General features: G+C 42.4%; 2 protein-coding genes across 3 annotated transcripts in view; one reads left to right on the top strand and one right to left on the bottom strand.

The window, feature by feature from the left end:
• scaper (S-phase cyclin A-associated protein in the ER) overlaps positions 1-1,471 on the bottom strand; it is a 71,190-nt gene extending 69,719 nt beyond the window's left edge. Inside the window, 1 exon segment of the mRNA XM_049031078.1 lies at positions 1,112-1,471. Within this exon segment, the coding sequence (XP_048887035.1) occupies positions 1,112-1,285 (174 nt within the window). The 5' untranslated portion in view covers positions 1,286-1,471.
• Positions 1,472-2,611: 1,140 nt separating this feature from the next.
• On the top strand, positions 2,612-15,503 carry LOC125704068 (proline-serine-threonine phosphatase-interacting protein 1-like). Of its 2 annotated transcripts, XM_048969363.1 has the most exons (15): positions 2,612-2,962; positions 4,856-4,956; positions 5,047-5,121; positions 5,542-5,576; positions 5,673-5,779; positions 5,917-5,979; positions 11,031-11,135; positions 11,630-11,675; positions 12,225-12,304; positions 12,674-12,772; positions 12,995-13,091; positions 13,465-13,558; positions 14,151-14,230; positions 14,728-14,813; positions 15,017-15,503. In XM_048969363.1, the coding sequence occupies exons 1-15, from the start codon at positions 2,930-2,932 to the stop codon at positions 15,146-15,148; spliced, it is 1,233 nt and encodes a 410-aa protein (XP_048825320.1). In that variant the 5' UTR covers positions 2,612-2,929; the 3' UTR covers positions 15,149-15,503. The 2 variants fall into 2 exon arrangements, with proteins under 2 accessions (XP_048825320.1, XP_048825321.1); XM_048969364.1 differs by lacking the exons at positions 14,728-14,813; positions 15,017-15,503 and adding an exon at positions 14,348-14,655.
• The last annotated feature ends 632 nt before the right edge of the window (positions 15,504-16,135 follow it).

Genomic DNA, 16,135 nt, shown 5'->3' with positions numbered 1-16,135 from the left:
AACTGGCTAACATCTTTTGCTTAGTATTAGTACCAAACTCCTTACAGATTACATCTGTTTGTCTCTCTGTCCACTAAGGAGCCCACATTTCATGATAAAAAATAATGCTGCTAATGTGCACATATGGAGGGGGGGTCATGTACACAAATATCTCAAAATACCTCCAGTAACACTTTTAGCGTGGGGGTGGGTGCATGGATGGGGATGTAACATGCAGTGGGCAATCTCTTTTTGGTCATTTTTGTATCACTGCTTCCCTGTTCCCATTTTCTTTAATAAATAGTCTTAGACCAAAAAAATCACTACCAGTGCAACAGCACCCACACCACTAGCCAGTGAACTGCATCTGTCTTCCCACTGCGTTGCACTGCACGCTTCTGCACTCTACCAGTGCTTCACTACCTCTGTGGCTATTTGCACATGCTGAACCTATCTCCACTGTGCCACCTATTTAAGAGAAGATAAACCTTAATTAATCACGCAGTTGGGAAATTTGCATTGTTACAGCAGCCAAGGACTTTTTGCTTATTTGTCTACATCTTCTTATATTCCAGTGTCCTGTACTGTACTGTGCTGTTGTTTGTTATTGTCCCTCCATGCACAGGTACCGTCCCCTGTAATTGTGGGGGGAAAAAACACTGTGTTTCTCTAAACACACTTGACAATAAAACATCAAACGGTGAAATGGTTTTGCCGTGTGACTGCAGATGGGGGCGTGGCGGGGGGGGGGAGGGGACGGTCGGGGGAGGGTGATTATGTTTGACAGTTGCCCTCCTGACATCTACCACCGACATGTTTGTATCTCTCTGCACCTATAATCTATATTTCTTGATGAAAATAATGATGTTATAGTGTTGACAGGGGGTGCAGGACGTGTGTGTACACAAGTGTCTCAACAAGTGACTGCAGACGGAGGGGGAGCTGAGGGGACCCGTTGGTAATGTGCTACCCGTGAGGAGATGATTTGTGGATCCGAAATAAAGCCTGTGCAGTCCTAGCTCACTTGCATGCTCGCAGCTTGACATACATCCCCCCACCCACCCCGACGTCCCGCCGCCAGCCCCGCTGGCCACTGCGATCGTGGTATGTGGGACAACTAAACGGTAGCTACCTTCAAGGCGATGCTTATCGGCGTGTTCCTGCCTTTTCCTCCTCCTCCGTGCGAAGACCCCGAGCTGTTGCTCCCGGATCTCTCCCGTCCATCCCCACCCTGGGCCGCCCTCGGCCCGAACCTGTGCTGCGCCGCGCCGCGCCGTCTCCCGTCACCGCGGCCGTCTTTCGACATCGAGTGCCGGGTTTATTTCGAAAAAAAAAAGACAATCCAAACTATCCTCCAACTCGACGCAATATACGGGCGGGTCGCAAAAACAAACCGGCTACATTTGTCAAGTCAAACAGCCACGATCGGCGTGACCCGCAAGGTAGCAGGAAGTGTCTGCTTCACAACCGTGACAAACATGTCCGGGAACTAATAAGATGCCGCCGTTACTTTGCAACCTTGACAAACATCCGTCTTGGCCAATAAGACGCCCGTTCTTGGTCGCAAGGCGGGCAACAATCATGAAATAGCCAATGGACGGACACCAGAACGCGCGCGACGGGTGGGGCCCGGCAACGTTTGCCACTGGGATCTGTCTGGATGCCCCAGTGTGCATGATGGTTTGTTTGTGAGACGTAGGGATGCCTCAGTGTGCGCTGCGAAGTGTGTTTGTTTAGGGGTACCTTTATAATATGCGAGGGCTACATTTGAAGAACAAATGTAAAGCCGTACATAGAGAGCGTTAAAGATCATAGTTACGTTTAAGTATCTTAGCGCCCATTTACTTGGCTATAATCTCCTGTTCAGACGCGCATTAAATTACCTGTTAAACGAGCATTATATTAACTGTACATGCACATGTGAAATATTTGCTTACAGTAGTTGCAACCAAACGAAGCTAGTTTTCCTCTACATCGAGTATACTTGTATCATTGGTGGGCAGTTAATATCCTCACCCCTTTACTAAAAAATACTCACCTTTTCTGAATAGCCAAATTGTAATTTCAAGTGCATAAAGTATTGTACTTCTGTTTGTTTGTTTGTTTGATTATTTAATAAATAAATAAATAAATAAATAAAAATCTTGAATCTTATGGACTTAATGTAATAATAGTTTCAGTTAGCTGTGCAGGATTGGAAACATGAACCTAATCTGAAATGTAAGCATGGAAAGATATGGAAAGGGCGCTCCTATACTCCTGGCTATTACTAATAGTTTCCACTAAGAGGCAGTATTGTTCAAAATTTTTATATAGCTTCTGGAGTTGTTTGGGAATGTAGTACGTTCGTTGCGTATCATAAAGCTATCATCTAGCCATTTGTTTGGGAATGTCATTAAATTGAATACATTTAAATGAAACCAACATTTTTTCACCTTTGTGTGTTTTTTTATTTACTCATAATAAAAATAAGACATCTACATATTCTGTACTATGGTTTCCCCTTTTAATATATCGTAATTAATATTTAAAATATATTATTGTGACTGATTTGTGTCGGTGATCGGGTCTGTCACTAGGATGGCAATAAGCCATCCTACTTATCTGCAAAAAGTACAAAGTGTAGCTCGGCTTTTCTGGCATTTATCTAGGGTTTGGTGGCCAGAGTTGTATCGAAATCTTTGATTATTTTTTTATTGTCAGCAGCCTTAATCTGGTACGCACGCGTTACCCATCATATCTTGCATTCAGACAGCAACTGGGAACTTAAAGAGGCACGTTGCGGCTCGTGACGCGACTCTTCTTCCTCATTTAATCGAAAACTGGGCGCCGCTCCCATGCCGCTTAACTCTGGCATTCATTTTCATTGTATTTTTTTTTTCAAAAGCAATTTCCCTGATTTCAAGCAACATTTTCAAAATACAGTATTTAGAGTCAAATTTCTATCAGCATGACAACATTAAGGTTTAAAGATGCTTTTTGGGTAAGTTTGTGAAACTTGTTCATTTATTGTACGAAGACTTGCTCCATGTTTTATGTTAAAAAATACTTATTTTGCTTTATATGGGGTTACCAGCCAAGAGTTTTGTTATAAATATTAATTCTGTTTATTATTAATCACAGTTTAGTAATGCGTATATTTGATACTGCAATATTCTCTGGGCTTCTGAAAATAACTTCACACCACCGTCACCCGGATAGCGTTTTGTTAAAGGGCAGACATATGTAATATGTGCAGCATATAAATTGCCTGAAGTATTCATATTTGTTACAAAAGCAAAGTGTTTGTTAGGGAAAATATACACTTTGCCTAAAACATTAGTGATTTTTGGCATAGTTAACTATCAGGAACCAATATCTATGGTTATAAGTGGGTGTGAGTGACCGCGATGTCTGAATTGAGCTATTTTAGCAAAATGCAGAGCTCAAAATAAACTCGTTCATTCTGTCGTTCGTGTCTATATTAAATTGCCATTTAATTACATTTTTGCAAACATATATTAATAATCTTTCACGAGGTGTATGGGAAAACATGTAAAAAGGAATAGTCAACATTTGCCTCTAACACTAATGTTGTTAGGTACATGCAACCAGAATTATTTTAATGAAGAGGAAATACTTCATTAATGGTCAGCTCATGGGACTTACTTGACAATAAGTTTTCGCGGTTGATTTAAGTAAAAAAAAAAAACATGCCCATTTATGTACGGTTTACAACAAAAACACATTTTGTTCTCGTGACATTATTATGTTGGCAAATGGACCATAAAAATGAAAAAGGGTCATTTAATAAAGTAGGAATTTATTAAGTGTGCTTTCAGCGTGGTGGAATCTTCTACCGAGAGCTTCCTGTAATGCTATTTTGGCCGCATGACAACGTTGTTAAATGTTGTGTCTTTGATCTTTTGACTATGGTACATTGTGCGGCCGCTGATGTGAAAGTAACAGACAGTTTCTGGGTTGATTTGCATTGAAGGCATTGTACAGCAGTCTTCCTGTACCTCTGCACATCAAAACATGAAAACTGAAAATTGCGGGGAAAATTCCACTATTCGCACTTTTACATAAAACAGAATGTGTTTACGATGCTTATCTAAATGAATTTGCTGTGGTTTAAAGTAAACTCTATGGAGGGAGCTAAATTCTGTTGGTCATCACAAATGGGCGATCGTGTGATGGCCATTAAATTGAGCCAATATATAACCATCTATTAGATTTACTAACTGGTGGGTAGTGTAAGGCAAGGCAGGTTAGGGCGCTCTGCCTGTGATGGGAAGGTTTCTGGTTCAGATCCCAGGGCCAGCAAAACTATGACATTGGGCCCCTTTGGGCCCCTGAGCAAGACCCTTAACCTCCAATTGCGCCAGGGACTGTCTGAGCCTGTTTTCTGAGCCTGCTGTCTGAGCCTGCTTTCTGAGCCTGCTTTCTCAAAACATGCATCACTTTGGATAAAAGGACCTATTAAATAAATAAATTGGAATTGTGTAATGGCTCACATCCACTCCAAATCTGGTGTTCTGTCCAACTATGATGTGTATATCTGGTATAAGGTGATTAAATATGAATTACTTTACAGGACACGGATTTTTGAACGATATAGCATATTTTAAGTGGATTTACAGATGTTACAAGTGCTTTGGTTCATCAGTTTTTCATTGACAGTAAACGTTTATGCATTTATGTAAGTTCTATATATCCATAGAATACGATTGTGTGTATATGATGCCCTGGGTGTCCCTTGTCTGGTGCTCAGTGTGCCTGAGATCAGCTCCAGGTTAAGTGGTTGGACGATGATGGATGGATGGATGGATGGATGGATGGATGGATCCTATGTATGTAGTTGTTGCTGAGACTCAGCTGACATGATTTTCTCCAGGGGGCAGATTTCAATGATCACATTGGATATGAAGTGCTGATGCAGAGACTCTGCGAGGGTCGGCGTATGTGCAAGGATGTGGAAGAGCTCCTCAAACTAAGGTAAGGTCCCGCCGATCACCGGCCGGCCCCACAAATGCATTTGGAAAGCATCGTAAGCACGGCTGCATGTCTGTGGATCCACCTACACAGAGCTCAGGCAGAGGAGAAGTATGGGAAGGAGCTGGTGACGATCGCTCGCAAGTGCGGGGGCCAGATGGAGATAAGGTACATCACACGTGTCGGTACCCGTACAGGAAAAGGACCCCCTTAATTCCTCTGTGGACAGCAGTCCCACATTTAAGTTTCTTTATGAATGTTTCACCCATCTCAAGGCAACAGACACATTACTGTGGTTGTCAAGGTCGAAATATAGCATGCGGTGATCAGGGAGGAAAGAAAGGTAGTGCGTATGTCCGTCATGCCTGAACAAGGCTCCCAAATTACCCACTTATCTGATGAGTATCTTGCACAAGCCAAAGTATTTTAGGTGCAGCAAATATAGCCCACAGCGTGCTGAAGTTCCAAACCCTAAGACTGCAACTTAAACACTAATAAAATCAAATTAAATGTGTATGTATGTACATTTCAGCTGCAGTAATGTTGAACATTGATAATAATAAATATCCTTTTCTGTCTCTGAAACAGCACGCTGCGAGCTTCCTTTGACCAACTCAAAGCAGGTAAGTCGATACTTGGCCTATTTTAACTGAGAAACCTTTCCGTTGTGCTCCATCGCAACATGCATCCCTCCCCTAACGGTGAACCTACACTTCCAGAAATCGAAAACACGGGGAATTTACACATCCAGCTGTCGGTGATGCTGAAGGAAGAAGCGAAGGGGATAGAGACTTTCCGGGGGCAGCAGAAGGAGAAAAGGAAGAAGGTGAACATGGAGGCGTAGAGATTGAATGGGTTTCTATCATATATTTGATACACACGCAACTCTCACTGTGCATATCCAGCGTCGATTCAGCCCTCCATTACATTCCGTTTACTGGAATGTCCTCCTGTCTTTTGCAGTTTGAAGAAATAATGGAGAAAATTCATAAAAATAAGGTGATCTTATACAAGAAAACCATGGAGGTGAGTCATGAGAATATGAATGGACGGGGGGGGGGTGTATGATGGCTATAAAACTAACTAGCCAGTAGCATGTGCTGTTTGACTCATGAGTGGAACAGCCACCTAAAATAGAGAGTAACATCCAGCAAGCATTTCGGTATCTAACGTTCTTCTGCTTTCTGTTTGTCTTTAGAGAGGCTGTTGTCAGTAACTCGGCACAAATACTATGATTGGTTAAGGACTGACATAATGCGGCTTTACAGCCATAAATTGCCCATGCAAGACCGTCCTCCAGCTGTTTATCCTGAGCAGAGGGGGTTGTACAATGTCATCACATCACTGCTATTCTCTCAGATATACTGGTGGAATATGGGGACAAATTGACAAATTAGCTATAAACGAATGATATGTTCACAGATGAATGAATGTTCTGTGCTTGTGCACATCAACCTGTTCAAAGACAGCCCTCAGAGAGACAAATTGATATTTAAAAATGTGAGTGGTTAATATATGTAAATATATATATATATATATATTTATATACAAACACTATATGGACAACAGTATTAGAACACCTGGCCATTACACCTAAATGGAACTTTTATAACATCCCATTCTGAATCCATAGGCATCAATATGGAGTTGGTCGCCCTTTGTAGCTATAACAGCTGCCACTCTTCTGGGCAGGCTTTCCACAGGTTTATGGTGTGTGTCTGTGAGAATTTTTGCCCATTCATCCAGAAGAATATTAGTGAGGTCAGGCGCTGATGTTGGACGTGAAGGCCTGGCTTGCAGTCTCTGTTTTAGTGGAGGAGGGATTCACTGTAACTAAGGGGCCAGGCCCAATCCCTGAAAACCAGCCCCATACCACTATCCCTCCTCCACCAAACTTTACAGTTGCCATAATGCAATCAGGCAGGTAACGTTCTCCTGACATCTGCCAACCCCAGACTCGCCCATCAGACTATCAGAGAAGCGTAATTTGTCACTCCACAGAAAACGTTTCCACTGCTCCAGAGTCCAGTGGCAGTCTGCTTTACGCCACTCCATCTGACACTTGGCATTGTGCTTCATGTTGTGAGGCTACTCAGCCATGGAAGCCCATTCCATGAAGCTTCAGGTACACAGTTTTGTGCTGGGGTTAATGCCAGAGGATGTTTGCAACTCTGCAGTTGAGTCGGTGACTTTTATGCACTATATACCTCAGCATTCTTTGACCCCGTTCTATGCGTTACGTGGTCCCCACTTCATGACTGAGTTTCAGTTGTTCCTTAACTCTTTCACTTCGCAGTAATACCACTTACCATCACCATCACCATAATAAAACCACGATTGAATTCACTAAGCTCTTCAGAATAACCCAAAACTAGAATAGGGACACCTAAGATGCACCTAATATACAGCACTGTGCAAAAGTCTTAGGCTCTCAAAAGAAATGTTTAACGCTATTTTTCTGGGTAGTAAGTGCACACTTTCTTAGAACAAAAAAAATATAATTTAACATAAGAACATATGCCCGGGTTCAAGTCTCTGCCTGGGTCACATGTGTGTGGAGTTTGCATGTTCTCCCCATGTCGTCGTGGGGTTTCCTCCGGGTACTCCGGTTTCCCCCCACAGTCCAAAAACATGCTGAGGCTAATTGGAGTTGCTAAATTGCCCGTATGTGTGCATGTGTGAGTGGATGGTGTGTGAATGTGCCCTGTGATGGGCTGGCCCCCCACCCTGGGTTGTTCCCTGCCTCGTGCCTATTGCTTCCGGGATGGGCTCCGGACCCCCCGCGACCCAGTAGCATAAGTGGTTTGGAAAATGGATGGATGGATAAGAACATATGAAAATTACGAGTAACACAATAAAAACTAGTAAAAATGTCTTCTGTTCTCCAAAATGTTACTGATATCTACTTGGATGGCTAGATGAAACCACTTCAGTTCCCAAACTTCTCCTCAGTGGCACCCGAACCATTCTATGCATTTATTAAATTTCATCACCAGCTCGCTTAATTAATTAACTTAATTAGTTTAAAAAATGAGCGCGATATTGAATAGATATGAGGTGGGCTAGCGGTCAGGTCAAAAAACACACGGGTGTGTTGTATGGTTGCTGGAAATAACAGGGTTATTTTAGCAGAGGTTTTGAAATGGCTAAGCTGACACACTTTGTTAGGCGTAACAGTGTACTTTTACACCAACATGACAGTTATTTAAACATATTTTTTTTGGCTGCATAAGACTTTTGCACAGTACTGTATACACTTCAAACGTTTGGGGTCACTTAGAATTTCCTTGTATTCTATGAAAACATACGTGAAATTAATTTTAATGGGAAATATAGCTAAATAAATAGTAAATAGTCATAGACAAAGTTATAAAAAATATTTAAAATGTTCTTACTCCCCAGCTCAAAATATATTTAAAAATTTGAAATTAAAATAATAATTGTGTTCTTCAAAATTGGCTTTGTCAAAGAGTCCTCCTTTTACAGCGCTGTAGACCTTAAGCATTCTAGATGTCAGTTTGTTGAGGTAATCTGATGAGATTTCACCCACTGCTTACTGAAACATGTACTACAAGTCGGATTGGTTTGATGAGCACTTCTTACGTACCATTCGGTCAAGCTGCGCCCATAACAGCTCAGTAGAGTTGAGATCCAGTGACTGTGTTGGCCACTCCATTATACACAGAATACCAGCTGACTGCTTTTTCTGTAATTAGTTCTTGCATAATTTGCAGCTGTTTTTAGATCATTGTTCTGTTGTTGGATGAAATTGGCTCCAATCAAGCCTCATCCACGGGGTATGGCATGGCGTTGCAAAATGGAGTGATAGCCTGCCTTCTCTAAGATCCCCTTTACCTGTACGAATCTCTCATTTTACCATCACCAAAGCAGCCCCAGACCATCACATTGCCTCCACCATGCTTGATTGATGTCGTCAAGCACTCCTCCAGCGTCATTTCATCTGATCTGCATCTTACAAACATTCTTCTTTGTGATCCGGACACCTCAATCTTAGACTCTATTTATAGCTATAAGATTCTATAGACTCTAGAATCTTAGAATCTATTTATAGCACCTTTTGTCAATCTTCTTCTGTCCATTGTCCATGTTCACTTGCCCATCTCAGCATGTTTTATTGGCCATTCTGGGATTCTGCAGATTTCTTTTTGCAATTCTGCCTAGAAGGCCCGCATGCCAGAGTTGCCTCTTCACTGTTAACGTTGACACTGGTCTTTTGCTGGTGCTATTTAATGAAGCTGCCAGTTGAAGACTTATGAGGCGTCTCTTAATATATTTATCCTCTCGCTCAGTTGTGCACCAGGGCCTCCTGCTCCTCTTTCTGTTGTGGTTAGAGCCAGTGCTGCTGTGTGAATGTAGGAGTACACAGCACTGTGCGATATCTTCAGTTTTTTGGTAATTTTTCACACAAAATAGACTTCATGTCTCAGAACAAGAATAGACTTGCAAGTTTTGATGAACGTTTTTTGTTTCTGTCCATTTTCAGTTAGTAATCGAACCCACAATTGCTGATGCTCTAGATACTCAGCTAGCCCAAAGAAGGCCAGTTTTATTGCTTCTTTAATCAGCACAACAATTTTCATTTGTGCCAACACAATTGCAGAAAGGTTTTCTAATGATCAGTTAGCCTGCATTAGCTTGCATGATAAGCTTGCATTAGCAAACAGAACATTCCACTGGAACACAGGACTAATTGTTGCTGATAATGGGCCTCTGTACACCAATGTAGCTATTCCATTAAAAAACAGCCGTTTCCAGCTATGTGTATGTAATACTCATTTACAGCATTAACAATGTTTGCACAGTATTTCTGATCAATCTGATGTTATCTTAAAGGACACACACAGTATATATACATACATACACATACATATATACACATATACAGTATATACATACACACACACATATATGGTACAGCACTGTTTTTCAACTGGTGGATCACGACTTAAATGCCCAAGAAGAATGGCTACATGTCTACAGCTTCCACTTGTGGAATAAGTGAGAAGTCACATGTGGAAAGGAGAACAAACCATCATCCAACCACAGCTAGTTCACACTGGATGGCAAACAGAGGCAGAAAGGGCAGCCGTCCACCTCAGCCCTGCGCCACTTTCCCAAGAAACCTTCTGCAACATTCTCCGCATCAATGTCATCCACTTCATGTCGAGTTTACACACACTAAGATTTCCCTGCACTTACTTGCTGTGTTAGGACCTAGATTATGCTTGATGATTTTCTCCCTTTGCTCGATGATGATCTACCTTTGAACGGTGCAATTTTAGGAGCAAACACTCCTCTCGGATGATTGGCGGAGCTAAAGGGGTCAGCCTGAGGTCACGCCTAAAGCTGTTTTGAGACACTGTCAGGAGAATTACAAAAAAAATGCCACATTTGTGAGGAACTGGAAATGTTATTACCTGCAGGTGACACTATAAGTAAAACCAAAATTATAATTTAAAATTACGGACTGTCAGGATTCGCTGGTTAATGCGGGTAATCGCACGGGCAGGCAACCAGGCAGGAAGCAGGCAAGGAGGCGAAGTCGGGGTAAACGGGAATTTAATAGCAGCTACGGACCGGACAGAATCACACAACCAAACTAACATCAATGACGGACAAAAATTAAGGCAAGACATGGACTGAAATAGACAAAACTGGGCGAAAATAATCGGACACAGCTGGGCAAGATCAGGGAAGCACACGTGGATAATCAGGGGGCGTGGCACACACGAGGATCGGACGAGCCGGGCATGACAACGGACAGCATTTTAATTAAATTTTAAATGAATCTCACAGTTTGGCATTGCATAAAATTACATTTTTGTATAGAAATGGATGAGCATCCAGATTTGACAGCCCTCAGTAGATGGTGGTTTTACGTGCATGACCATGAACAGAGCTTCTTGGTCCACTTCGTTTCTATGACATTACATCATTAATCTCTCAGGCCTCTAGATTTTCAAGTTCTACAGCATGTTCAGCATGTGTCCGCGAATGCAGATGCATTCTGCTTCCTGACAAAGACACACCTGTAAAGCCCTCTGATTCCCCTGCAGTCCAAAAAGATCTACGAGCATCGGTGCCGGGAAGCAGATGAGGCTGAACAAACCGCAGAGCGGGTGGGCAGCACCTCCAGCGCCACCTCCAGGCAGGCGGAAAAGGCAGGTCGCTTACGGCCGCTGGGGTCGGCGAGATGGGTCCCGGTTTTAAAGAATTCAATGCTGGTGGTGGAAACATTTGATTGGCTGTTAAGTATCATCTTACACAGAAAGTAGAACCAATTTCTTCTTCTTTTTTTTTAAATCAACTTAGACAATTATTTCAAACAGATATTTTCCTAGTAAGTATTATCATAAGAAGCAGGTTAGTAATCTATGTCCAAAAGGTCCCATGGTTAGCTGAATAATCATCTCATTGCCCCCCTGAGTAATGCCCTTAACCCCAACTGCCCCAGCGAGGCCGGCTCACCCTGATCTTTCCTCACTTCCATGTCACTTTGGACTAAAGCATCTTGCCCATAACTGTAAAGGTTTCAGATGCTTTGCACTTTATGACATTTTGTTTTCCCTAAAGCAGAAGCGAGTTGTTTTTGTTCCCAGTCCTTATTTCATTATGACATTTTCTGTGTGAACGTTCTCTTCCTGTGATGAATCAGGTCCACAGCAAGGCCCGACAGTGCAAGGAAGTGGCCTCCGAGGCAGGTGAGATACCACAGCATGTGACAAGCTGAACTCCTGCCCTTGAAAGCAGGATACGGGACGGGGCAGCAGCTTCCGGGCCTGTGTCTGTCCATTCTTTTTGGTGTGTGGGTCTCTTATCTGTGGTTCACTAAAGGGCAGGGTTTGGCTTCAAGATTTGGGTTTGGAATCACTCATTTTATTTATTTTAAAGAGACAGCAAATTTCTGACTAGCTACATCACGAAACCCGAGGTGGGAATTACAGGTCCAGAAAGTACAGATTTTGTTTCATCGAACCAGCTGAGTATGAAGATTGACAGCCACAGAGTACTCAACTGGTGGTTGAAACAATATCTTGGTCTTGGCTTTTACTTTCTAGAGCTAAACTTTCCACCTATGCATGAAACTGTGCTCCTCTTTCGCATGGCTCACGTGTTGGTCAAACAAATGGACGCATTGAGGTTTGGTTCACCACCAAGAGCCCTGTTTGTTCCACTCTCAGCACTGAACCTCAGAGCACAGTCTGCAAATTGGCTAATGGCGTGAAGAATATCCTCTTATTTTTCTCTAGAGAAGCAATACGTGTCCAACGTCACCCAACTGGAGAAGGTCCGGCAGGATTGGGAGAGCACACATGCGAGCACATGCGAGGTAGCCCCGCCTCCCGTCTCGCTGCTTCCTGTCTGCTTTGGTCGCACTTGGCCCACTTGTGATGTATCTTGTAGTAAGATGATGCTCATCCAGGAGAAAGGTCATAGATTTTCAAGAACTCAAAGAGAACAGCAGATGTTATGACATGGTTTATCTGCAGATGTTATTATGAGATTATTTGCAAATGAATACATAAAATAATATAAATACAAATTATAGCATAATGGTTAAAGTATTTGTCACTTGCAGGACCACAGATGTAAAGATATCTGAGGCTCCTTTTTAAGGTGTTAGATTCTCGCTGGTATCCTGCTCTGTCGGTTCCAGTGATGAGGATCACTGCGGATCACAGGGCTGTTTGGGTTGCAGGTCTTCCAACAGCAGGAGGTGGACCGAATTAGCTTCCTGAGGAACGCCATGTGGGTGCACTGCAACCATTTCTCAATGCAGTGCGTCAAAGACGACGAGGTCAGGGGGAGTCATGTGACTCGGCGGGTGGGGCTCTGTGCCCGTGAATGGACAAGTAGTCAAATAGGTCGATAACTAAACCACAGACACTGTAATATAACAATTATGCTTTGTTTTGTATTTAATATGGCTATTATGAGAAAATTTTAGGGAAAAAACTTTAGGACACTAGTAAATATATAGGGAACTGTGACTGTATCCAACGTAAGACTGTTTTTACAGTATTACGAGGCCGTTAGGAAGACTCTGGAAAAGTGTGATACCATCACAGATAACAACTGCTTCATTAGGGTGAAAATGACTGGCTCAAACCCACCAGGTAATTACCTACTGTGTCAAAATCACTATATTCCAGAAAACATTGATTTATTAATGAAAGTGTTGCCAGAAATGATAAAACCTTTTTTTCATACCTGTCCTGTTCCTTTGGTGACAAATACAAACCCCCTTTTTGTGCTTTTAATGCATGTGGAACTAATCTGGTCTGTACATCAGCAGTGAAGATTTGGGGCAGAGTGTAGAAAATGTTTTTTTTCTTCTCCCCCCCCCATAAGAACAGTATGTGAATTTAGACTTTGAAACTTTCTTTGACTGTTTGAATTCTGCATTTGAATGCGTTCTGAACTTTCATACTGCGGAAGTGTGGACTGCTTGCAGGAAGTGCTCATTGGGCCTCGTGGTTGTGTCCCTAGCCGCCGTTTCTTTTGAGAATTACTACGAGAGGAATGGGCCAACCCACAGCATCAGCACCCCCTACATGGGAGAAGGGGGAGCAGTGATGAAGAGGTCAGAGGTCATTTCAATTAACACAGCCTCTGCTCCCTACCAGTGCCTGATTTATGTACCGATGCTCCCTGGGTTACAGTGCGGTTACATCCCCATAAACCTATCGTAAGGCAAAAATATCAAAAGGCGAAAATGTATTTTATTAGGGTACAACTAACCTAACAAACACCATAGCCTAGCCTAGCCTACCCTAAACATGCTTAGAACACTTACATTAGCCTACAGTTGGGCAGAACCATTAACACATAGGCGATTTTATAACAAAGTGTTGAGTATCTCATGAGATGTATTGAATAAAGTACTGGAAGTGAAAAACATTTATGCATCTTAAAGTCAAAATATTGTAACATGGACCATCGTAACCCTGGGAGCATCTGTATATATATTTTATATATATGTATATACACATATAAAATTCATACGTGTCCATTAATACAATGCTCTTACACAGAGAAGTCCACGTACTCATTTTCAGAAATGATCAAGTATTAATTTAGTCAAAAAAGCCATTTTGGATATCCTGCTTTCCAATTTATACTAACATGATTTCCAATTCATGTCAATCAACGTGAAATTTTATTTTCATTTCTAGGTTTTCTAATCTTTTGCAAGGCAATGGCGGGTCAAGGCTGAATATCGCTGAAGCTTCACAGTCAGCAGAACCATGTAGTGGTCAGTACTAGTGACACTTTAGGTGGCCGTCCAAGCTACCGCAGCATTTCTCAGCCCTTTTTCTGCCGCACCAAGCCGTCCATAAGGCAGCGTTTTCCCTCTGCTACTGTGCCACAGGATTGTTTAGCTGATGAATCTCCTCACCATCAATCTAACGGATCATCCTGCAATGCTGTGGCCAGTATCCACTAAATATATCTGTCTAATGAAATCATTCCCAGTTAAACTGTTAAATGATTTCAGAAATGAATTATAATTCTAGAAGGAAAGAGCTGAAAAAGTCATGTTTGTATTTTGTGTATCATATAGTGAGTCTCATTGCAGATTTGGCCCTCCTTGATCTTTCAGCTTAAAAAATGGCTTACAGAGTTAAAAAGTTGTTGATAGCTGAGTGGTTTTGATGCCTTGTCTTGCCCACTGCCCCCCCCCCCCCCCCCCCCGCACTAAATGACAAACAGATACAGTTCCTTATTACTTCCTCTGTTCTTACTCCCCAGCTCAAAAATCAAGCATGATGAATGCGTCTGTCGCAGCTCTCAACAGAAAGACCGAGTACCAAGTCCTGTTTGATTATAGAGCACAGGTCAGTTGCAACACCTGCCGAAGTTTGCTGTGAAGGGCTTCCATGGCTGCAGTTTAACACACGCCCACTCTTGGAGCTTAAATGCCGCTCGGCGGTGGCCGGGCACTGGGAGTGTGATATAGCGATTACAGGAGACCGCCGGAGTGCTGGAGAGGGGGTTTGAGGGGAGCATGCAGCCCACTGATGGTGGCGTCTGTTTACAGGACCAGGACGAGCTGACGATTCTGAAAGGGGAGAGAGTGACGGTGCTTGAGAGGGGGGAGGACGGCTGGTGGCAGGTGAAGAGGAACAGCCAGGCCGGCCTCGTCCCGGGGTGCTACCTGACCAAAGCATGATGGGAGCCATGGGAGGGGCTACGTCTTACACGGTCCGACCACCCAGTACCGACGTCAGTCTCTCATCCCCCAGCTACAATAACATAACTTCAGTCTAATGAAACAACACCTCATACATCTTCTGTCCAGCTGTAACGGTTCTCAGTCAGTTGTTCTTATCGTCTGATTTAAACTTCATAACGTTTTTGTCACAAATATTAGCTGTGGAAATATTAACGACGTCTTGGGTGAAACTTGAATAGTGATGCGGATTTCTTTCCATGCCAAAAGTGTTTTATTTATTTTGTATATTGCGGTTGGTGAATTACTCATGTCAGGAAAATTATCAACTGAAAATAAAACAAACCAAAGTTCATTGTGCCTCGTGACTTTTGAAAACCAGTGGAAGGTCACATGTACTTTTTCCACTACATTTCAGGCTCTAACACAAACATGTCCTATATCACTATAGTGATATCACCTGTATCACTTTCAGATCACATTTTTGTTTTAGAATTTTCACTTCTCTGACAATTTCATCTAAAAAAAAACTTTACATATCTCTTCCAGCTACCATTCACTATAATTTACTAGAGGCATTAAATGCCTGGTTTAAACACCGTACTGCAGAAAGTGGCACTCCGATCAGTAACCTTTACACAACCCATATTCTTATATATTTCTGGGAAACTGCAACCAAGCTGGTTTACTATGGAAATTAAGAATAAAGTCAGGAGGAAAAGGGCTCTGTTCCACAAATGGAAAATAACTAATGATTTCAAAATAAAGGAGTATCTAAGTGTACAAGTTGAGTTAAAGATTAACATTAGACTCGCTAAGAGGAATGTAGAAACGAAGACTGCACTGGAGGCTAAGGAATTTTATACAAGTGTTCACAGTAAAGAACACGAGTGACCTACCACCATTTAGTACAAATACAGCATCATCTATGACCAGTATATGTATAACTGAGGCTGATGTGGTACAAAGCCAAGCTAAGCTCAAAAT

The sequence above is a fragment of the Brienomyrus brachyistius genome, chromosome 11, assembly GCF_023856365.1.
Source record: "Brienomyrus brachyistius isolate T26 chromosome 11, BBRACH_0.4, whole genome shotgun sequence".
Classification (NCBI taxonomy): domain Eukaryota; kingdom Metazoa; phylum Chordata; class Actinopteri; order Osteoglossiformes; family Mormyridae; genus Brienomyrus; species Brienomyrus brachyistius.
This window is presented reverse-complemented; position numbering and strand designations above follow the sequence as displayed.

What these genes read in the sequence shown, in the direction of transcription:
- LOC125704068 (XM_048969363.1), top strand. Translation starts at nt 2,930, where the DNA reads ATGACAACATTAAGGTTTAAAGATGCTTTTTGG. An exon ending in GGTTTAAAGATGCTTTTTGG is followed by an intron (nt 2,963 to 4,855) that starts GTAAGTTTGTGA and finishes GATTTTCTCCAG; the next exon opens with GGGGCAGATTTCAATGATCA. An exon ending in GACTGGCTCAAACCCACCAG is followed by an intron (nt 13,092 to 13,464) that starts GTAATTACCTAC and finishes TTGTGTCCCTAG; the next exon opens with CCGCCGTTTCTTTTGAGAAT.